Source organism: Sebastes umbrosus, chromosome 5 (genome assembly GCF_015220745.1).
Source record: "Sebastes umbrosus isolate fSebUmb1 chromosome 5, fSebUmb1.pri, whole genome shotgun sequence".
NCBI lineage: Eukaryota > Metazoa > Chordata > Actinopteri > Perciformes > Sebastidae > Sebastes > Sebastes umbrosus.
The window spans coordinates 14,951,475-14,974,716 of record NC_051273.1 but is presented as its reverse complement, the minus strand read 5'-3'; the positions used below and the strand labels follow the sequence as shown (position 1 = coordinate 14,974,716).

The 23,242-nt window shown below is 40.5% G+C and overlaps 2 protein-coding genes across 9 annotated transcripts; both read right to left on the bottom strand.

The window, feature by feature from the left end:
* Positions 1-3,230: 3,230 nt before the first annotated feature.
* timm44 (translocase of inner mitochondrial membrane 44 homolog (yeast)) lies at positions 3,231-14,197 on the bottom strand. Its single transcript, XM_037769077.1, has 13 exons — positions 14,070-14,197; positions 13,158-13,265; positions 12,062-12,265; positions 11,890-11,970; positions 11,624-11,773; positions 11,098-11,234; positions 10,543-10,628; positions 8,966-9,058; positions 8,490-8,614; positions 8,136-8,186; positions 7,866-7,955; positions 6,708-6,818; positions 3,231-4,849 (listed from the first exon to the last, which is right to left on the bottom strand). Exons 1-13 carry the CDS (start codon positions 14,097-14,099, stop codon positions 4,730-4,732), a joined length of 1,386 nt encoding a protein of 461 aa, XP_037625005.1. The 5' UTR covers positions 14,100-14,197; the 3' UTR covers positions 3,231-4,729.
* Positions 14,198-15,167: 970 nt separating this feature from the next.
* Positions 15,168-23,194, bottom strand: hnrnpm (heterogeneous nuclear ribonucleoprotein M). Of its 8 annotated transcripts, none has more exons than XM_037769067.1 (16): positions 22,931-23,194; positions 21,618-21,802; positions 19,904-19,956; positions 19,178-19,185; positions 18,867-18,960; positions 18,507-18,767; positions 18,090-18,243; positions 17,921-17,970; positions 17,771-17,834; positions 17,224-17,346; positions 17,048-17,134; positions 16,760-16,828; positions 16,566-16,667; positions 15,847-16,427; positions 15,706-15,757; positions 15,168-15,618 (listed from the first exon to the last, which is right to left on the bottom strand). In XM_037769067.1, exons 1-16 carry the CDS (start codon positions 23,023-23,025, stop codon positions 15,455-15,457), a joined length of 2,142 nt encoding a protein of 713 aa, XP_037624995.1. In that variant the 5' UTR covers positions 23,026-23,194; the 3' UTR covers positions 15,168-15,454. The 8 variants fall into 8 exon arrangements, with proteins under 8 accessions (XP_037624995.1, XP_037624996.1, XP_037624997.1 ...); XM_037769068.1 differs by having other exon boundaries at positions 17,063-17,134; XM_037769069.1 differs by having other exon boundaries at positions 21,618-21,760.
* Positions 23,195-23,242: the final 48 nt, after the last annotated feature.

Here is a 23,242-nt window from a genome sequence, read left to right as displayed (position 1 = left end):
ATAATAATAATAATAATAATAAGTAAATGAGTGGAGAAAAAAATGTAAATTCATTAAAATGATAATAATCATGATCATAAAAAAGGAAATACATAGTATTAACATACAAATATTTACTAACAAATTAATAGGTAGATGAAAGCTCATTGCGAGACAGTACTAGAAGGAGTGGCTATAGAGTATGTCATCATAATAGTTCCCCTTATTCTGCTTTATAATAAAAATACACTTCTCCATGAGCCAACTATGAGTGAAGAGGGAGAGAAGAAGAGGAAAACAGCATAAAAGAAAACAAAACATGGTCAATACATGGGCCTTTAAAATGTATTTTAGTTCATGGTTACAGCATTTATTCCATTTTCTCCATCTATTATCAGCTATGTTATGTGCTGTGGTGGTATGTATGCAGATGGCTTTGGTTTTATTTTTCTATCAGAGATGTTGGCCTCCATCCCAATATAATGTAGGTAAGAGAAAAAGCACAAAAAAAGACATTTTAAAACATAAGCCTATGAAGAGGGGTCAACATGTAAACATTGCTTTCATTTTAAAAGGATCGCAAACCAAAAAGGTTGGGTATCACTGCAATAGAAGTGACAACATATATATTTTTTTGTAATTTAGGTGAACCAATCCTTTCAAATATAATTCTTTGAATCGTATAAAAGCATTTAAAAATGTCATAAATCATTTTTCTGTAGCAGAAGAGGTGTGGAGGGTAGCAGCGTCCAGTGAGATGGGATAGAAAATATGATTGTGAAAGTGTTACAAGCCCAGACAAGTGCTGTAATCCTGTTGGGGTTAGCAGGTTGCCCCGGCACTGTGATATTGTACCTGGTTTGGGGACACACAAAGAAACAAAAAAACTACAAAAGAATAATACCTCATAGTCTCTATACAAGAGGAGAAAGGATCCCACCTGTCTTCTGTCCAACAGTGCTCCAGTAAGCTCCCTGACACACATAATCCTGCCTAATCCCTCTCTCACCCTCCTGACCTTTCCCCGCTCTGCGGTCTGACCACGTGTATGAATGTATGAGTGTGTGTGTGCTCTTTCCTGTGTGCCCATGAATTGACATGTTGGCACAGTGCCCCACTGCACTGGAGCGAGCACCCATACATGCATAAACACACACAGACAGACTTTGGTGACCTTCATTTGAGCTCTTTCTTGTGCATCGGGCCCATCAGAGAGTTATTGTTGTAGCAGCGAGGGCTCAACTTCAGATCAAGTAAGAACAATGTCATGTTGCATTACGCCCATATGAAAACATCTGATGCATAAAATAGTTTTTTCTTTGCCGCTCAGGGGAATAAGATGGTTATTGTGGCCTGCCACCTTCTACTTTTTGCTATAATCAGATGCAGGAAAGGATGCGGTTAACCTGTGTAGGTTTTTTTTGGAATGAGGACTAAAGGAAAGGACGACGCTGGTTAAATCGGCCTTAAGGAGACTGGGAGCCAGGGGAGCTCAAGGACAGCATAGTTAATGGGGCATCAGACAGATGACAGGGAAGGAAGGATAAGACACATGACATGTGTTGGAAAATTTCCATTTGTGATATAAAGATGAATATTAACCACTAACAGTGGGGAACTGAACGCCACGGTCGGTTACTTTAATGGTATCACTCTGAAAGCTTTTACAGTGGATGATATTTGCCCTTATTCTGTTATCTGGCGGGTCAGGTAGCTGTTAACATCATTTAACAGACTTTAAAGTGTTTGCTAAATTCTTACTCGTTGCTTCCATATTGATGTTTTATGATGTGTGATTTTTTGTTCAAGTCCTTCCCTCTTGAGCTGTTGTCAGTCGGCTTGTTAGTCCTGCTGCAGCTGCCAACCTGGATCCCCGGCCGCGACGGGATGTCAGCACTCACCCGTCAAGTGTGAGAGTCCATGTGGCACTTCTGCCCTACTTCCCTGGGACTTGACCTAGCACCACCACTTCTGTATGTGTGTGTGTGTGTGTGTGTGGGCCTGGGGAAAGACACATACATGTGAGGATAGCCCCCGGTTGGCCAGCAGCTGCATGTCTGTTACCTTCTTTGCTCTTCAGACAGTGACGTTGGTATTTAGGTGTATGTCAGAGCAAAAATAAATCCCTGTTGAGTTCACTTCACAAAACTGTTAACTACCCATGTAGTGTGTATCCTTGCAACTTGGGCAGTCAGTATTTAAGCACTGTGTGAACAAATGTGTGTGAGAGAATGCACTCTTGCCCGAGAGGACCAAATATCATTATAGTAAGATGAGGTAAACCTCCAAAGAGTAGGTTATTTCTGGGGTTTTAGGGCAATACGACTAGAGTAGGTTTACAGTTACATCTAGTGCTACTAGATCTAGTACTAACATCTAGTACTACTACATGTAACTGTACATACTATTGACAAGGTTAGGCATAGGGGGCCTCTGGGCACAGAGCCAAACCGTGACAACACCACCCAGCTTCTAATGTCTCAGGTGTTTGAATGCAACAGTGAATGAATGAAAACAGCTCCTGCTTGAAAACCAAGAGGGAATAATATACTCTTAACTTTAACACTAAAGGTGAATATTTAGTGCAAGCTGATTATCACACTGCTAGGTCAACTCAATGTCAACTCAATGTTAAAAGGCTATGGTGCAAACTCACAGATGTGAGTCGGAACTTCTCTTGGTCAGGAGGTGTCTGATAGGATCCAGCTGACTGACCACATCTTCCAGTAGTGAATTATCCAGGGTGGCTCCTCTGAATACCTGTGTTGAGAGCTGTGTGTGTGTGTGAGTTGCGGGGGTGCACCCTGAGCGATGAGCGCTACATTGGGGAGCTGCAACCTCAGCGCAACTCAGCAACCGAGAGGATCAATCATCCAGGACAGCCCAGGAACAGTGGCGCTGCTGGTCTACATGTTAAAGACAGATGTACAGTACACATGCAGGCATACACAACATGTACGTTTATAAACCATCACTCCATCTTCTCACCCAAGGCTGCTCTAATCAATCCTGCTGCGTGCTGCTCTGCATCCCACCATCTGTACTGAGCTGTCTTGACTGCTGCCGCGCACGATGAACAGTAGTGTGATCACACCGTCTCATCTGCACCCTGTACCCAGAAGCATCTCAGACACGTTAAGCACATGTCCTGAATAAAGCACAGAGACCCTCCAGAGAGATCCAGCCCAGATTTCATTTGCTCTTTTTACAACGTAACATTATAAAACAGACCAAAACAAGTGTACAAAAAAAAAAATCTGACATTTTAATTGAGGTGGTGACATCTTACAGAGTGGAAATGGGCAAAATGCAGGGAAGAAAAAAAGGATTTCCTGTTGGCTTGACAAGAGAAAAAGTCTCAGTATGATGCAGCTTTGTTTGCAATCTGCATACTCGGACCTTATATAAACTATTGTCTGTTACCAACACAAAATGAAATCTGTGCATAAAATAGGCCTGTAATGAGGTGTAATTGTCCTCATCATGAATCCAAATTACTTGTCTATTCACGCTAAAGGTGTTTCAGTGAAATATATTTGCCCACACAGCCAGCAGAGGATCGCCAAAGACATGCAGACAGTATCCAGAGGCGACCTCTAACCCCATCATGGACATGTGATGACAAATCGTAAGGCTGACAGATTATTGGTGAGATTTGGTGCCCTTTAGCCTTTGCAACCTCCATTGTTTTGTCGAAGAGAGGTTTGTTGATGTAGGCCATATTGTTCTGGTGTGTAGGTAACAACATGGCACATTGAACACATGTAGCAGTGATTTATAACCCTCCACAACACTGGAGGTCAAAGCATGTCATCTGAGCACAACTGTACGATGGCACATGGTGTTAATGTCAGGACTGAAAGGTAATATACCGCAGACCAAGGAAGCTGTCAAATGCAATTCACTATAATCCGTTTTACCAAGGCAGCTACATTTCACTCAAAGCAAATGAGTGCTCTAGATCTGCTCCGGAAATACAACTGTAAAAATTCACTCAGGCAGCATTTTTCCCAAAGGAAATATAGCAAAAAATCCCGCTTGAGGATTTAATTTTAAAAAAATAATTAGCGACTGCCCTAGAAGGAATCACGTAATATCCTCCAGATCAGGAGAGAAGTTTAACTATTTGCAGAGTAGAAGGTTAAAAATGTCTGCTAGTGTGAAAAACAGGGGTCATCTTTATTTTTCATAATAAATATAGATTTTCTCACATTTTAACAATTACAGTGGACAATTATTATACAAACAAGAATCTAGGAGAGTACTGACTGGCCACAACTCACCACCAACCACCAAGATAACAACGCCTCAGAGAGGAAGAGAGAGAGAGAGAGAGAGTGAGGGACTGATGGACAGAGCCCACGTTAAATAACTTCCTGTATCCCTTAAATGGTAATGGTTGCCCTGCACCACATAGATTCAATAAATGGACAGCCACAGAGGCATTGCAGAAAGTACAGTGACAGAGAGTTGTTGGTAGTCTACCGCCCCCTAGTGGGAGCCAGAGGAACGGCTAGAAATAACTGTCAAGCATTCAGAGAAAACCCAGAGATTGCAGTGACCGAACCCAAAACCAGTGTAGTAAAAAAAAGAGAAAGTGAAGCGTTTAGAAACACGACTTAGCAATATTACTGCTGTGAAGTGTCCCACTTGTCTGTCCCTCATCTTCATGCCGCCCCTTCTTCCCAGCCAGCTCCAGGACCTGTTTAGGTACAGCATGTTCTCTCTCTCTTTAGCGTATCAAAGAGTCTTAGAGGATCTGCTCGGTGCTGGAGGCAGAGATGTCGAGTAGTCTCCAGGCAGCATACGGGTTGAGCTCCTCCTGGTCTCGACACAGAGCCCACACGTACATCATCCTGAGCACTTTTTCCTGGAGGGAGAGAAAAACAGATGGGTATACTTATTCTTAACTGTTCGATTCTTCTTAATCGCTGTAAAACGGGGAAGACAGACACCCTTAAAATTTGATAATAGATAAATCAAATATAAACATATTTTGTGATTATGTTAGCCATATATAAGCCATGAGCCCAAAAGGCTACCGAGGCTGGCGACAGCTGCCAGGTGATTGTAATCAGGGTAGCACTGGGTAATTGACACAGGTGCTGTCAATTAGGTAGGTGTGTACATAATTAGGTCAATTCTAACAAAACATCAATATCTTTAAGGTTAGTAAGTCCAGCATAAATACTCAATAGCATCAGATATTCACAGACATTTATATAGAACAATAACCACATAGAAAAATACCCATATTAAAATAGAAAATATATAACTAGAGAGTGTACACTTACTTCTTTCCTCTTTGCAGGTAACCAATGTCAAGTGAAGAATTGGAACCTATGCTGAGGAATCATCTATATTGTACCATTATGTATATATTCTATTTTAACATGGGTATTTTTTCTATGTAATTATTTTTCTATATGAAAAACCTTGCTAACCTCTCTCACAATATTGATGCCTTGTTAGAATTGACGATAATTATGTACACACTCACCTAATTGACTGCACCTGTGTTAATTATCCAGCGCTACCCTGATAACAATCAGCTGGCAGCTGACACCAACCTTATATTGGTATATCTGTGAGCGGTCACTTGTTTTACGTGCCCTGAAGAAGACAAGTAAGCACTAAGCTTTTGCAGAACAGTATACCTTGGTATTTTTTTTTGGTTATGAGTTATTGATCACAAAGCTAAGTACAAGTCTAATCTTTCTCTTTTTTGGTCTCATGTCTTTGGATCCAAAGAGCATCAGTTTTTTGATACCCGCGTTCGTGAAGTAGCACTCTTCAGCCAATTTAATAGTATTTGGTCTCTACTTCTGTAAGACATGTTGGGTTTTATATATTTGTCTGTCTGCAACCGATAACAGGCAATAAACCAGTGCGACTGATTCAGCTACCCAGAGTGATTGCTCACATTATTTTTCAGTTAGCTGTGCCCAGTCAACACCCAGATGTCCCATTTGTCTCTAAAACCAAGAAAGTTTTAAAGTGGAAAAAGATTTAAAGGTCTGGGACAAGATGAGGAGTAACAGTGTAGGAGACACTTAATACTGTAGTCCATAAGGGCAGAGGCTGTCATTTGATGTCCAGACATTTGGACCCATCTGATAAAACACTACATCCACCATTAATCCTCTTTTAATCTGCACACTGGAAAGATGCCAACTGCTGCACAATACTGAGAGGATACCTTGACCTCTTTACCAATCACAGGTGTCTCTGAGGAGCCCCGAGAGGACAAGACAGCTGATTAATAACCAATAAAGCTTTAGTCTGGGTCGTGGGTCTAAATAAATAAAAGCCATGCTCAAATAAAAAGCGGCTTAATCGTCTCATAATGTCGTCTCGGTGCATCGTTTATGAGAAGTTCTAACATATTTGTGATTACGATAAAATGCCAGCTGATGCTTTGTATGGACTTTTTTCACAGCAGACATTTTGACTTGTCATAGCAGGAAAACCACATGTGAAACTAATAACATTAACGATGTTCCAGTGCGTGAGCATGCACAATACCCCAAGCACCAGGGCCTGCAGCTCTCATTAATGTTATTGAATACACCTGTGCTTTTCCTACTATGACGTCAAAATGTCTGCAGTGAAAAATGTCTTTTATTTCTAGAACATTACATGCCACAAATGCAATTTAATTTACATTTGTTCTGTTTTAAATGCTTTTTACTTTAATCATCAAAGTGGTGTTTGTTTGTGTAACTTACAGGGTCTCCCTCCACCACCTCTCCTTTGGTGTTTCGGATCACCATGACTAACTGAGCCTGGAAGGTGATAATCAGCACTGGGCCCTGGTCCATCATCTTCCCCATGGCCAACTGGAGTAGAGGATACATAAATACATTACTGAACCAACACACATGGTTTTTAGACAGCATTCAAGTATTAAAGAAGTTTCTTACGGCTCAAGAGATATTTAAAAATACAGATGTTATGGTTGACAAAGACAAAATTCCTGTAAGGTCCTAAACACAGTCTGAGAATAGTACCAGCCAAACACAAAATACAATAAAGTTATGAAGACTAGTGACACTTGCTCATAGCTTTTCAAGACATTTGACAACGCTAACATTTGCCTGACTTGGTTTTATACTTTGATTTTGCATATTTACAAAGTTCCCCGCAGATTATCATATACACTGTAACCACAAGCTCTTCAAATGAAGCCAAACAATTGTTGTGCATTAAAAAGGCTTCTAACTGGCTGTCTGTTAGTGTTGTTGTCGTCATTCTCATGTATTCTCATGTCTCTGCTTTCAAAAGCAGGTGACAATCTGATAAAAAAAGAGAGAAGATTAAGAGTAGCATCTATTAATGCTTAGATTCTAAATCTGCTCACCATAACCCGTTTACTCGTTTATGACAATTTATGTTACTTCATTTAGTTTGTAAAAATATTCCAACCAGAAAGTAATTTCATTTCAATCATTTAGATTACCTGCTACTGACATGAGGCCAAATGTTCATTTCAGGCATTTTGAATACCAAAACACCAGTATTAATTGCAAACTAGTGAATTACTGGTATTTAGCAAAAACCTGGGAGAGCCGTGGAGTGTCAATACTCAAGGCCAGTGGTGGAATGTAACCAAGTACATTTCTCAAGTATTGTACGCAAGTACATTTAATGCTACTTTATACTTCTACTCCACTACATTTCAGAGGCAAATGTTGTATTTTTTTAAGTACGCTGATACTTTTCTACTTATACTTGAGTAGGATTTTGAATGCAGGACTTTTACTTGAAATAGAGTATTTTTACACTACAGTATTGCTACTTTTATAAGTAAAAGATCAGAGTATTTCTTCCACCACTGATCAAAGCTTCATTAATAATGATGTGTAGTGTAATTTGGACAAACTTACATCAATACTGTCAATGTCCAGGATCTTAGAGTCAAACTGAAGTCCCATGGCTTTGGCTTGCTGAATTGGGTGTGCCAGCTGGCTGTATGTCTACACACCCATGGAGAAAAACAAGATAACATTATGACTAAACATTTCCCTCCCAATATGTACACCAATATCACCAATGTGCTCTGTTGGCGGTCTAACTGCTGCCTTTACATATCAGCAACAAAAGAAGTATCTGTGTCTGTTTCAGCTCTTCAAACTCGAGTGTGAGAAAGGCCCTACCGCTTCATAACACCAGTCCTTCAGCACCTCCAGCTCCCCTTGGATCATCGCCTGCATGGAGACAGAGCAAACACCAGCTAAAAGAACTTCCTGGATGCAACTGAAAGGGTGAATCAAGACCTGATGACAGAGGTCAACCTTTGTTTTATTGTACATCCTGATCAGTGTCACAAAATCCCAATTACATCTACTGTAATTCAATGTTGCATACAAATAAAACATTTCCTGTCAGAAACATCATCAGGCGTTTGTCCTAACTTGATCTATTCATACAAAAACTTTTCTCAAATGGATTAAATGACTCCATTACACAGCCACTGGTAATGTATCAGCGTTGTTTGCAGTCCAACATACCTCCAGTATGTTGGGGATGATATCTCGTTCACACTGCTTGAGGAAAGAATCTTTGTCAAAGGATGGGTCTGCCTTCAAGATCTCTGTTAGTACTTCAGACATCTCCGTCTTAGAAAACAGCCCACCTGAACACATGAACACAGACATTCAGCAAACGGAAAATGAGCAGCAGAACAGACTAAGGCTAAGTAGTTACATGTATAGAAGCATTTGTGACAAAAGAAAGTTGCTGATATCAACTGACCTACTGCTGGGCTCATAACAGGTCTCTTACTAAGGCTACACAATCTGTGCCATTAACTTTAGTTTCCTTATCTTTAAGCTGTAGAACATAATGTATATATGATTTAAAAAAAATAATTTATAGGTACCCGTAGATACTCTGAAGTACACACAACCTTTGTATCTTCTCTGTTACAGCTTGATTCGACCTCTCAGTGTGATTCATGCAGACTATCAAACCAGAGGTCTCTCACCTAAGATGTCAGTCATCTTGTCGGTGACGGCACGAGATGCTCTGATGAGGGTGTTCTCGCTCTCATCATACTTCATCTTCATCTCAAAGAACCCTGCAGTGAACCAAGGAATGAGGGCTTATTAGACTTTCATCTCTTCCACATATATACACACACACACATGCAGGTTGGGTAAAAGCAATTCTCTCAGATCAGCAAATCCTTCAAATTTCATAGTAAGGTCATATACAGAGATTAGACATAATTTTTCCTGTCACAAATATGAAATCCCACAGGGTCCACTGGTTGGACATGGAGGAATGAAAGACTAAAATCTGAGGCTCAGCAAAAGGCTGCTGTGCATCGCTGCTGGGTGATTGATGAAGCATTGTATGATTCCAATACATGTCCTGATGAATAAACATAAAACACACACATCTCTTCAGTCCGCTCACACAGAATCACACACTTCCAAAATGTTAGTGTATTAAGCAGGGTTGGGCGATAGTGCAACCCATGCAACAAGCAATATCCGGGGTTCAAGAATGTCTGAGCTTCATGCCTCTCTGCATTTTTGCATCTCAAAAACTGCAGTCTTCTGCTGAATTAAATAAAAAGCCTTCAAACAGATCATATACCATGTGACGCCACTAAAAAGTGCTGCATGTGGGTTGTTTTATGCTGTGTAAGATATTGTGTAGGCACAAGTAATCAGTGAATGCATTCCTATATTACCAGTTCCACTGAAGCTAAAGGAGGGCAATTCTGGAGGGCTGACTTAAATCAGCCAAAAAAGACATTTGCAGTAGATTTATCATATTACTGAAAACGGATGTACTGGCTCACAGTATTTAGGGTAGAGTAAAAAGTGTTGATGCTGCAACAACAGCTACGGAAATCTACATAGCTGCAAATCTGTTGACTTTGCACAATGTCCTCCTAACTGTAACCCAGGTCATTTTTTTTTCACCTGCCCAGACATTATTATTAATCATCAACGTTGTTTCCCTAACTAATATGCATAATATCGTCTAAACCAGCACAGTGATGTACATTTTAAAACCTCCATGTTACAAACTCTCCACCTAATCCCATAGCAGCATCTTTTATTAACTGACCCTTTCGGCAAATGCTTATTAATGAGGCCTCATAAGCCTGAAGGTTAGCAAAGTGTTCCAAGCCGCCCAGGCACAAATACATCTTACATGAGTTTTAGCACTTGTGAACATTTTGCTATGGATTCATTTATCTCACTAGAACTGTGTAAAATGCCCAACAATAGCAGCATCACATGTAGGACAGTCTGAATGATGTGCACTCCATTAAACTCTTGCAAACTGTTCAACTAGATCCAACATGTTGTTTAACTTCATCACTACTCAGCAATTAAAGGATGTTCTCCGTTCCCTTTATGATTCTTTTCCCACACAAAATTGCATATTTAAAGCCTCTGGTTTTATGCTAGTTGACATGGACTCCATATCACTTACTGAAGATGCAACAGAGAATTGCTGGTACACTCATTAAAAGCTGACTTAAAGCTGAAGTAAACAGCCAAGGATGCAGGCAGAAAGAAAGAGAGATCAGTTAGTCCTTACTGTTGAAGACCATATTGTTGTCTTTAAAGTCCTTCCACTGCTGGTACCATTTTGAGTCTTTGTGGAGCACCACACCCATTGCTTCCCTGAAGAACACACAAAGTAAAGCTTCAGACAGCGGGCCAAGGGAAACACCTGTTCCTGTTGACCATCACATTTAATCATATTAACCCAGAAAGGAAAACACTGCAGTATTTACAACAACAACAACAACAACAACAACAACAACAACAACAATTAACTAACAGTAAAGGAAACACTGGGAATACTGTCAAGGTTCAGCTTTGATTCCAAAACACCACTTTCTCTTCTGGAAAACAACATTAGATGACAGTTTGCCTATCTCTGCAAACTGTGATGTTTCTCTAATAGTAGTTCAGATAGTTTTGTAGTTTCTCTCACAGTTTGCCAGCTTTGGGTTGGTTCAATTTCCTGTATTTGAATAATAATGATTAGACTGTATACGGCCATATACAGTAAGTGGTATCATCTATCTCTGAACCTGAGAGGCGTTCCCCTCTCAGTATCAGGGCAAGGCAGAGGGCACTCACGTACTCGTTGGCTTCGAAGACCTTGCTGTCATCCCCTGCCCCCTTGGAGGAGAACTCACTCCTCTTCCTGAGTCTGGCAGGAGGCCGATAAGGGCCGGTGTGACCCAGGTCATCGATCTCTTTCTTCACACTCTCCATGCCCTGGAAACAAATGAACAGGGAGCAGACGAGAGAACTATAAATAAGTTCCAGTACTCAGGCATATCATTTTCTGGAGTTTCTTTTATTCCTAATTAATTTCATAGTGATATTCAATAGTACATTACTATTTCCCTGCCTTTATCCTTAACCTTGAGCAGTTTCTATGAATAGAATTTGACAAATGATTTACCAAACAGTGCAACAGAGAGAGCAGTGCACTTGGTAATTAAGTCGCACAGGTCTTAAGATTCATGCCCAATCTTACAATACAAGATTACGTTTCAATGTATATGCATCCTTAGTTTATTCAGGAGAGAGAAAAAACAATGAATGCAGTTTAAGTTTTAAACAAGGAAATATAATAAAAAATAAAAAATAAATAGTCATACCTGTGATATTGCTCTGAACGCACCACTCTTCCCCAACATCTCTCCACCTTTAGATACAGACTCTGCTGAGGTCTTCGCTGTTTTGGCTGCTTCCTCCATTCCATCCTTGATTTTCTTCCCAATTTCTGTACGACTGACCTCCTCTAGTCCCTGTCAATGCACACAGACACACACACACATCTTGTAAGGGTGGATGGATCGACTTAAATGTATACATGGCAATCAAAAGAAAGGCTGCATCTGATTCAAATACTCGTCACATTTACCTCTTTAACTGTCTCAGAGATGTTTCCCAACTTCTTCCTGAGCACATCGGAGGTCTTCACCGTTTCAGACTCTATAGTTTTCTGGTAAAAGCACAGGGGGGGCATTAGCAAGCTTAACACTAGTTTTTCATAATGAAATGGATAGAAATGCTGTGTGTGACCAAATACTAACATATTTCCTTCGAGCTTGTTTCAATGCATCTGACTCCTCCAGTTTCTTGGCCTCTTCCCGGAACTTCCTGATGTTGTCTTTCATTTCTTTGCTCTTGTTTAGCTCTTGCTTAATGTTCTCCAGAAGCTCCCCTATGAAACCTCTTCTGCCACCGCCTCTCTCCCCTGACAAATACCGTACCTGCAGAAGAGGTGACTGAGGCACCTTGTCGGTATGAATAAGAAACAACACATAGGATTAATTTACTCCGAGCATGTCTGTAGCAGTTCAATTAAACTTAAATTTATGACCTGCAGGGGGGTGTGTGCCATACTAATAACTTGCAAAGACAGCAAGATCACATTAGAATGATAGATATGCACTGTAGTAGACGTCATGCCAAGAGCTGATATTTCAGCAAACGTGCTATCTTCAAAGCACTAAATAAAAGTCAATGCAGATGTAATCTCATGGAATATAGTCTATGCTACATATCTGTCATTTAAAGTGCTCCTGCTTCTTTTGGAAATGGATGCAGTCTAATAGAAAAGCCCTGCAATAAATCCTACCTTCATGAAGTTTATGACGTTCAGTCAGAGGTGTTTATGGTAAATTTGGAGGCTGTAGTTTGTCGTGTTGTTGGAACTGTATTGAATTATACTGGCAGGTGTCTCTATTATCTTTTTCATCCCATTTATATCAGTGATGGACTCTGCATAATGCAATACAATTCAACAGCACAGTTCATCTTCCAAAACTGGCCTAATGTTAAATCAACACCTCTCTAACACAGTTTCAACAAAAACTGGACTTCCTCAAGGTGGGATTTACTGCAGGATTGTTGTCTTAGACTGCAGTAGTTTTACTTGACTGTACTTAATATTGGCAACTGAGTGTGTGTGTTAATTTTGCTAGGTTACAACAATAAAAAAACAAGAAGCAAGTATAAGTCGGTCTTTTTATATAAAACTGCAGAGAGATTTGTTCGGCGTTGAGAGAGCATAATCCAACCAAACACCAGGAAACCTCTCCACAGATGAAGAAGGCAGATAACCTGCAAAGTACAGCGTCAGAATATCCATAAAGTAGTAATACAGTTTATGTCAGGTGTTCGTACCTGTGAAGAACATTTGAGGAGGATCCCACGTATCCTGTAGACATTGGGTCTTTTGTGAAGTAGCAGGTAAGAGTAAGGGAATGCCACCAAGCCTCTTCTCATACACATCTGGAGACAGAGTAGTAGTAGTAGTTTAGTAAGGCAAGGCAAGGCAGCTTTATTTGTAGAGCACATTTCAGCAACAGGGCAATTCAAAGTGCTTTACATAAACATTCAAGAACATTAAGACATACTTAAAACAGTTATAAAAACATTAAAGATTAGAAAATATAAACAAGCTAAAATAAAAGCTAGGATAGAAGCTAAAATAGATTATAACACAGAGTAAAAGCTGTAGTGCAGTATAACATCATTATCTGGTTTAATAAAAGGCAGCAAACAGGACAGTTTGAAGCTTTAAACTAAAATTCATTGTAGGGCATAGGGAAGTCAGAACATGCAGCTATATACACATGTTGACATTTTAACTGGCTCGAGACAAACAGTTGGGCATTTCATTGATAAAAACACAACAACATGTGACGTAGTAATATGTAGCTCAACCGTCGGCGCTACATGAGAAGGTGATTATTGTGGGAAGAAATGACTTGTCAATGAAGTTATCGTGTTTATAACCAAAAGACAGACACTCTATTCACTGTGCGGCATTGTGTAAAGTCAGAACATGCAGCTATACATATATACAAGCTGTCATTTCTTCCTGTGTGTCAGAGTTCACGCGCCGGCTGGACATGTTGCTATTCAAAGAGCTAGCTGAGCTAACGCGACGTTACCAGCCTCGTCAGTAAACTACAGTCCAACGCTCATAGTCACTGGTGGTGTTACTTGGAAAAAATGGTTTTAAGTTCCTCCCTTATTATTTCGTGATGTTTAAATGCTGATATTTAACACAAAAAGACCCAAAGAACTCACCTGGTAACACTGACACAGGGGGGACGCCATCTTGAACGTAATGCCTGTGACCTTCTTCCGGTGTGACCTTTTTTATTTTTTAATTCTTTTTTAAATTTATTAAACAAATTCAAATTTACAAACAACATGGTAAAAGGACAAAGTGCATACAGAACAAGAACAAATAAAATATGTAAAATGATACATGAAAATAATAATAAATTAAATTAATGGCTATATACCTGTGATTCATGTTATTCTATTATACTAAGAAGTTTCAATGCATTTTTGTTTTTCATGACTTTAAGGGCTTTTATGTAAGAAAGAAACTCAGAATGAAACACATTAAACTTATAGGTTTCAATTTCATATACTTGGATTTGTGCAAATAAAATTTTCCAAGAATGAGAATGTTGTTCACCAGAAAGTCATCTTTGTTATTGTCAATGACAAGTCCATAAACAATGTCCTTTTGAGAGACGTTTCCCAGATGAGAAACTTTTGGGAAAGGCCAGTCATGCATATCTATAGCCATAGAGCTCCAGAATACATACATCTTACGGTGGTGACCTTCTGTATCCGCGAAGGGGGTCATGAGCGCTCAACAGATAGCTCCCAAGCATAATATTCCCCCATGCTTTACCTGCACTTTTGTTTTTAAATAAGCTTCAATAATAAACTAAAATTGATATATTGCTAATTGGCATTTAACTACATGCATTTCTAATCATATTAACCCAGAAAGGAAAACGCTGCAGTATTTACAGCAAGAATAATTAACTAACAGTAAAGGAAACACTGTCAAGTTTCAGCTTTGATTCCAAAACACCACTTTCTCTTCTGGAAAAACAACATTAGATGACTGTTTGCCTATCTCTGCAAACTGTGATGTTTCTCTAATAGTAGTTCAGATAGTTGTGTAGTCTCTCTCCCAGTTTTCCAGCTTTGGGTTGGTCGTTTAGTAAACGACTAAAACTGTCATCAAATGTTATTAATGTGTGACTAATCTAGCTTTAAATACGACAATCACAAGAAAGCTGCAAGTTTATAATCTGTTCACTGGTCCACTATTATTGACAGGAAATGCAATAACATAAAAAAAAATAATCCAACAAAGCATTTCAAATACTGAGGTTTATTTATCAAAACACCTTATAGAACCAAAGGCAATGACAGTTGAAGCATGAGAGAAAAGAAAATTAAAAATTTGGTCTCTAAAAAAAAAGTAAAATTTAAGCAAAAACTAAAACACTTTCACTGGGAACAATTACTAACTAAAATAACTTTTACTGTTACAAATATCCAACAAACCAAGTGAATCTAATCTGACTATCCTAACGGCAAGTCAGATGATAGAGAGTTTGGACATTAGGGACTAAATGAAATGGCAAATGCAGACAAATAATTTATGCATTTCTATCAATCCTAACATCGATTTCTCTTCCATTCAGCCGATAGCCGTTCATGGTCCTGCAGACGCGCTCTGCAGTTTCAGGGGTGTCGAAGCGAACCACGCCACAGCCCTTGGACTTGCCGTTCTCCATCTTGATATCGGCATACTGAACCATGCCTGCAGAGGGAAGAGCATCAATGTTAGGGGTCATCTTAATGTAAAATAGCAAACAATTTAATATTTACAAACTATGACTACCCTTACCGCATGTGTTGAAGGTATCCTTCAGCATTTTCCAGTTGAAGTCAAATGGCAGCTGAAAAACAAAATCCAAATTGATTATAATCCTACATGAGAAGATCCTTTTCAAATTAATTATTAACTTCCGTGCAGAGAAATACTTACGTTTCTGACAAAGATCTGGCATCCCTTCCTGATATTGCTGCCCCCAGTTCCTCCAGCTCCTCCAAAGGAATTCCCACCAAATCCACGATCCATTTCACCAGAGCGATCAAACTGGCCACCAACACCTCCAGACCCCATCCGATCCATGCCGGAGGTCATGCGGTCGAGGCCACCGGAGGAGAAGCGGTCAAGTCCTCCTCCAGTGGAGCCCATGCGGTCGAAGCTGCTGGGCATTCTGTCGATCCCTGTGTTGCCCATGCGTTCCATACCCATTGAGGAGCCAAAGTCCAGGCCGGAACTCATGCGATCCAAACCAGCCGAGCCCAAGCGGTCAAACCCAGATGGGCCGAGGCGTTCCATGCTGGAGCCCATGCGTTCCAGGCCAGGTCCAAGCCTGTCCATACTAGGCCCCAGCCGGTCCATCCCCGAGCCCATCCGGTCGAACCCAGAGCCCAGCCTGTCCAGGTCAGACCCGCGTTCCATCCTGTCCATGCCCATCCGCTCCATCCCTCCCATGCGCTCCATGCTGGTTCCCATGCGGTCCATTCCAGAGCTCATGCGCTCCATACCCAGGGAGTTTCCTATAAACAAGTTAACAAAAGAAAGAAAATAAGAGAACAGTTATATCAACCGTCTAAGCTGATGTTAGCATCACACCTGATGAGGCTTATCAGATAAGCTACCAGAGGAATTTCAAACAAAATCCTGAAAATACTAACCCATTCCTCTTTCAAAGGAGTCACCAAAATTATTGCGAGACATTCCCATTTCATTTCGCCCAAACTCCCTGTCAAAAGCACCACCAATCCCACGGTCCATCTCTGACAATGCAAGAGATGAAACCATTAGAAACAAAAAGCAAGACGTGAAAGTGTTTCACGCTTGCTTTGGAGCGCTCGACGCATCTCCTTACCGTTCATTCTGCCCATCCCTGAAGAGCCGAAACGCTCCATGTTGTTCATTCCTCCAAAGTTTTCCATTCCTAGAGCAGAGGAGAGGAAAGTCTTAATACCAGAGGGCTCAACCAGAGAGAGGACAGGCTGGGTATGGATATATCTGCTGCTTTTATGACACCAGACTCTGGGTGCTTAAAATTTGAAATTAATGAAAATTAATGTTAATAAATCTGATACATTTAGAGGAAAAATTGAGTTTACTTTAACAGTAAATGCAGCAGTTGAGGTAAAAATCTTCATCATACCTCCTCCTCCTCCACCACCACCACCACCGCCGCCACCACCACCTCCCATACGACCTCCCATGTTGCCAAAGCCCATTCCATCCATTCCTATGAGTAAGAAGATTGATGATAAGCTACTGATTTCACTGGTGTCTTTTATTCAAGAGTTTAACAAAAACAATGCTGGAGCTAGTTACCTCCACCAGGGCCCATGTTGCCCATTCCTCCTCCTCCACCACCACCACCTCCTCTGTTGAGTTGGGTAGCATCAATGGGCTGGCCACCAGGTCCCAGGCCCAAACCAATACCACTCAAGCCACCTGGGCAGAGAAAATGGGTTCAGTATTAAGACATTGTCTAAAAATGTTGTGTCTGTAGAAATAAACTGGATAAAAAATGTCATGTCCACAGTATTCCTATTCTTTGGTATCAAAACTGCAGAGGAAGCACCACTGTGAAATATTCGTTAAATATCTAAATGTTCAGTACGTCAGCGAGGCCCCAGTGGCTCCTGAAAGACCACCCAGTGTATATCTTTGGCGATATTCAAGTGGCAAACACAGTCATTGTTGCTACCTGTGTGTTTTTATATCACAGATGCAGTTTTGCACCAAAGTGAAGTAACTAAATTTAACTGGAAAGGATACTGTGGTTATAATACTGAACTATCCTACGAGTCATTTAAAGTATTTTATTTACAGGGCATTTTTTAATCGCAGTGAAGAAAGCTACATGTATACTTACGGGGAAGAGCAGCAGCAGATCTGTCAGGTGGTCCAAAATCCCCTTTGGGCAGGGATTTCTCATCCTGACAAGAGCAAACATAAATGCATTCAGACTATGCACTCTGATCATAATGTGATCTAATGTAAAAGTGAGGTTTAGGCAACATACCAGTTTGACGTGCATGACTCTGTTGAACAACAGCTGCCCATTAAACATAGCTGTGAAATCATTAAGGAAAACGTAGGTAGACGTTTTTGAAACAATGTGATTCTACTGGATTAACAGTCTATGTATACACGAGGGGATCCCGATCCAACATTTTTCAAAAAAAGGATACAGACAGCTTGGACTGCTTCAATGGGCATATCAAATGAGACTGTGCCCATGCCTCTGCTTTTCCCGTCCTTGTCCTCCAGAATGTCGGACCTCACCACCATGCCCGCCATGCTGAACACCTCTTTCAGTTTCTTCCAGCCCACTTTGTAGTCAAGCTGTAGGCACAAGGAAACATTTTTGAGATGGTTACTTGTTTAAACATAGGCAAGGCCAAAAAGAAGAGTCAGACTAAACTAAGGTTTCTCACCATATTTTCAAACAACTATACGGTTTGATTAAATTAACAGCTGTACACTAACAGGTAATGCTGTAACTATAAGTCAGTTGTGTCATTTTGTCATAAAAAATACAAATTATTTACTGGCTACTTTTTTGAGGGGGGGGAGAAACAACATTGGGACAACTCTGGAATACTCACATTAGCCACAAAGACAGTGTTACCAATCCTGCCAGCCTGGAGACCGTGGATGACCTCGTTGGGGATGTTGGGATTGTTCATCAGGCTCGGAGGAATGTTGACTACGGAGCTATTCGGTCCAGGGCCCATGCGATCCATGTTCATACGATCCATGTTCATGCGATCCATTCCACCCATTCCTCCCATTCCGCCGTGGCCTCCTGGATGTCCTCCACCTTGAGCCTTGTTCATTTCTCTCTGAGCGATCACACCATCTGGGTCCTGACAAAAGCATGAAAATATGACACAGGGAAATCTGAAACTGACATTTTGATCTCTTTGCTGCTCATTGTTTTTCTGCTCATTCTTGCTGCGGCCTACCTCTTTCACTTTTAGGGGTCGTCCATTGAGGTTGTGCTTGTTGACCTTCTCCACTGCTTTCTTCATTAGCTCTTCCGTCCTAAACTCAACCACGCTGACAGAAATATACAGAATATCCCATTAGAGAAATCAATAAACAAACTGTTAGATTTGTAATAACTACCCTTTCCAAAAACCTGTTTTTAACAAAGACACTGGTGCATGTGTCTCCACTTGGTTAACCTGAACGGGATTGCAACATTTCCATTTGGTCATCTGAGAAGCATTGACCCAACAATTAAAAAATATAAAAATGGATAGAGACTACTTACGCACAACCCTTTGTTGATTGAAGACATCAGAACAGGCCGCGCCAAAAAGGAGTAAAGAATAATTGAAATTAGTAAAGGCAACGGTTAAAATAAGTGTTAAATTTACAAAATGTAAGCAAAAAAGAGAACTCATGCACAATCAAAAGTTCAACATCACACAAGCCTACAGCCTTGGCCACAACTTTGTTTCCAAATAAAATTACAATTTTAACATCTCACAATTTTTTCCCAGTCACTAACACAATGCAGGCAAGTCTGGTGAATATTAAAGGACTATTTTTCCAACATCCAAAGGGCAGAAAATCCACAGTGAGATAGGATTCTCCACTACTAAGATATTGGAGATAACATTTCCAGTAAAGCAGTTCTACGGTTATATTTAACAACCATCTAACAGCCTTGTAACAACCTCTTGCAGACTAGAACCCTTTAGTTCACAAGGAGCAAATCCAGCAACCAAAAGGGACATTGTCACTCAGATACTGCAATGCCACAGGATTGGCTTCAAAGAACGCTGAAGTCCTTTTATAAAAAGGGCATCAACCCTCAGGTCAGTGCCCCAGACGACACCAAATAAAACACGCCTCCGGCGTGTCACCATCTCACACACTCCACCAAGTTTCTGAAGCTGAACAATTCCCAACAATGAAAATAAAGACACCAAAGCTGACAAACACAGGTTTGTCTAGGATTATTCATGTTTTATTTGTATGTATTTGCACTTACCCTCGATTTGCCTTCTGCGTCCATTAAGTGTTCCACGTACGTTACCTCACCCACTACAAATCAGATTCCAGAGACGACACACACCAAGGGGAGAGAAGCCGAGAGAACAATGGGGGTTTAGAGCAGACACAAGTAGGGCGGCCGGTGACAGTGAGCTCAGACTGCCAGTCCTGCGCGTTCCCCCAGCACCTCAGCAGCAGCACAATATGGTACAGGTCTACAAAAAGCAAGCTTGGGTCTTTAAAAAAAATGAAGACTTCTTAGCCTGTCCTTGTTGGAATTCTCCCGAAGCACCAAAAGCAATAGACTGAGGACAACAACTGTTGAAATGGCCATCAGGATTCCTATTTTGATATAATGCCGTGAACAACACCTTCTAACTGAAGATAATTGACCCAATAGTTTCAAGTAGGCAAACCCCTTTCAATGCCTCAGTCCATTTCATTGCAAACCTGTGCATACTTTGTCAAATGTCGCCATTTTAAACATCAGGCTAATGCATCAATACATTCGCCCATCAACTGAGTATAAGAAGAAACCTACAGCTAGAAAACTAACCATAATCTTAATGAAGGCAAGCTCTTAGGGGAAAGAAACTTCTCTAACTGCAAACATGTTATTAAAGTGGACCTGTTCCTTAAAACGCACAATATCAAAATTTTGATTGAACGTCGACCACAGCCACGCCTTCGTTCCAGATCACGTGTCTGTTCAACGAATGGACATCAGTGACCAAACCTCTAGAGACAAGGACAGTGCATAAGAAGTTGCTTCATTTTGTAGACCTGTACCCCAAAGAAACCTCCAACGCATAGCCGTGTTTGGCACAACATGGAGATCTGCTGAGAAAACATTTGCTTGTCAAGGTCACACCTAAAAGAGAAAATGCAATTTAACTCCACAGTCAGTTGTCATAAAACGAATACCAGGCACTCCTCTTGAAAAAAGGATTGTACCTTTCTTAACACATGCTTTAACTTCAAGTAAATGCATATTTAGTGCATTACTTATAATACATCTAACGCTTTTCCAATACCCTATAACTACAAGTACTTTCACAAGAGTAACGGCACATGTAAATCCATATTGAACATTTAAGAGAGCACTTTAAACTAATCCCTGCTGAAAGTTGCTGCATCACAAATGATTTGTTTGACAGGTCCCCAAAATTTGGGCTTATTTGTAAATCATGAGAGCTCTGGTTTTTACCGTTAATTACATGTTGCAAGTGAGAGCAACTTGTCCCTCGTTTCTGGGCAAAATCATTATGTTACAGCAATGTACTGTATGTTTTTTTCATGGATTTCTTGGGGAAAAGCATCTCAATATGCCACTCATGATCCCAAGCCACTAGATTTTCACAGTAGTGGACCGGCTTTACACGTGTACAACCCCCACTTCACAAAAACCACAATAGTTTTTTAGTAATCTCGATGAAGAATAAATGTTCAGTCTAACATCCAGGTTCACAGCTCTTGTGCAAGTCTGCAGCAACTCCTTAGTTGACGGACAAATGAGAGGGACCTCGTCCAAAACCTTTGTTCCAGATAATTCCCACCAGATCTCAAGCAACATTGTACAACTTGAGTTTCTGCACAAATTCCCAAAAGCCCTTCAAAGCGGCAGTGGTCAAACAAAATGACCCTGGATGCTGCATCTTTTTTTTGTCAGGTCCAAAGCTGACTGAGTCAATCCCTTATCCATAACACCTTACCTTTCTCCTTCATCAGGTCTTTGAGAGCTTGCCACTTGACGTCGTATGGGATGTTGCTGACGAAAACGCGGTATCTCTTGTTGACGTTTCCATAGGGTTCGAAGCGCCCGCCTCCACCACCTCTCTTCTGCGGCCTCTCCTTCCTGCTTGAATTGGGCTCATGTTTAGCTTTCCCATTCACTTCTCTGTAAACAGATCAGGTAATAGTGTGTAAAAGAAACGCTTTTATAAGTGAGCCCAGAAAGGTCAGAATTAATTAAATTATGAGAAATTAACTCAAAAGCTAAAAAGGGCAACTAATGGGATCACAAGTAAATTTACTGCACACACATTTGATGGTACATTTTAGTAATAACTAAATCAAACATGATGACTGATGAATGAGGCCACTGGTGTGACTAACTCAATCCAATAGTGGACCTAAAGGGATTTATTTAAGTGTGTCGGATATGGAAAATCCCTCTTCAACTAACATTTTAAATGATGAAAGTACTGTTTTATTATTAACAGGTTAAAAATGTTTGATTTAATCACAGCCACACACTGTAATAATAGCCTGCAAAGGTCAGAATTAAGTATGATTAAATTATGAGAAATTAACTCAAAAGCTAAAAGGACACATAAGAGATAAGTCAATTTACTGCACACACATTTGTTGGTACATTTTAGTAATAACTAAATCAAAGCTGATGAGTGATGGCTGCTGGTGTGATTAACTCAATCCAATAGTGGACGTGAAGGGATTTCCTTAAGTCTGTCGGATAGTGAAAATCCCTCTTCAACTAAAATTTTAAACGATGAAAGTATGTTTTATTATTAACAGGTTAAAATGTGTGATCACACTGGTCTGAACTGTAATAATAGCCTGCAATAGTGTAGCTATGGAGACAATTGCAGTTAAACCGCATGGCAAGGCCTCTCTTTCGACGTTAGAGGCCTGTATTGAGTTATTACATTAACTTTACATTGTTTTTTTTACGTGTATGGTCAAAATGCGAACAAATAGAAAAGGAAAGTTATTTGATATTAACAAGTAACGTTAGGCAAGTACTAGAAGTTACTTTAAGTAAAAATTGATGTATTCTCCCAGTAAATAGACGGATCCCAAACACGCCTCCTAGCAACAGATGAGCGCGCATAAACGAAACACGTTGATCATATTGCGGGGATTCTATAGTTCACACGTGAGGATGCAATTAAGGGAATATGTTTTAAGTAAAGACTGATGGAAGTACGACGTTCCCGTGGATCTTAATACGGCTAACAATGTAGCTACCGCCAACAAAGGACCGCTGATGAATGGACCGACTCACCCCGCCTGCTGCTGCTGCTGCTGCTGGAGCGGCGGCGGCGCCTGCTGGCCTGCTGCCTCCGTCACGATCGTGTTCTCGACCTGCTCGGTGGACATCTTCGGTTTATTTATCTTTGCTAAATCAAACTGTGTTATTGAAGACTATCTTCGTTGTTAGTAACGAATCAATCGCCTTCTAAAACTGAACTTAAAGGAGCAGATAACTGAGCCCGACCTCCTCTGCGACACCAGCTACCGAAAATGGCGGAGAGAGAGGAGCATCAGGAACAATGGATGCTGGGAATTTTTGAAAAGAATAGACTACATCCGGTGT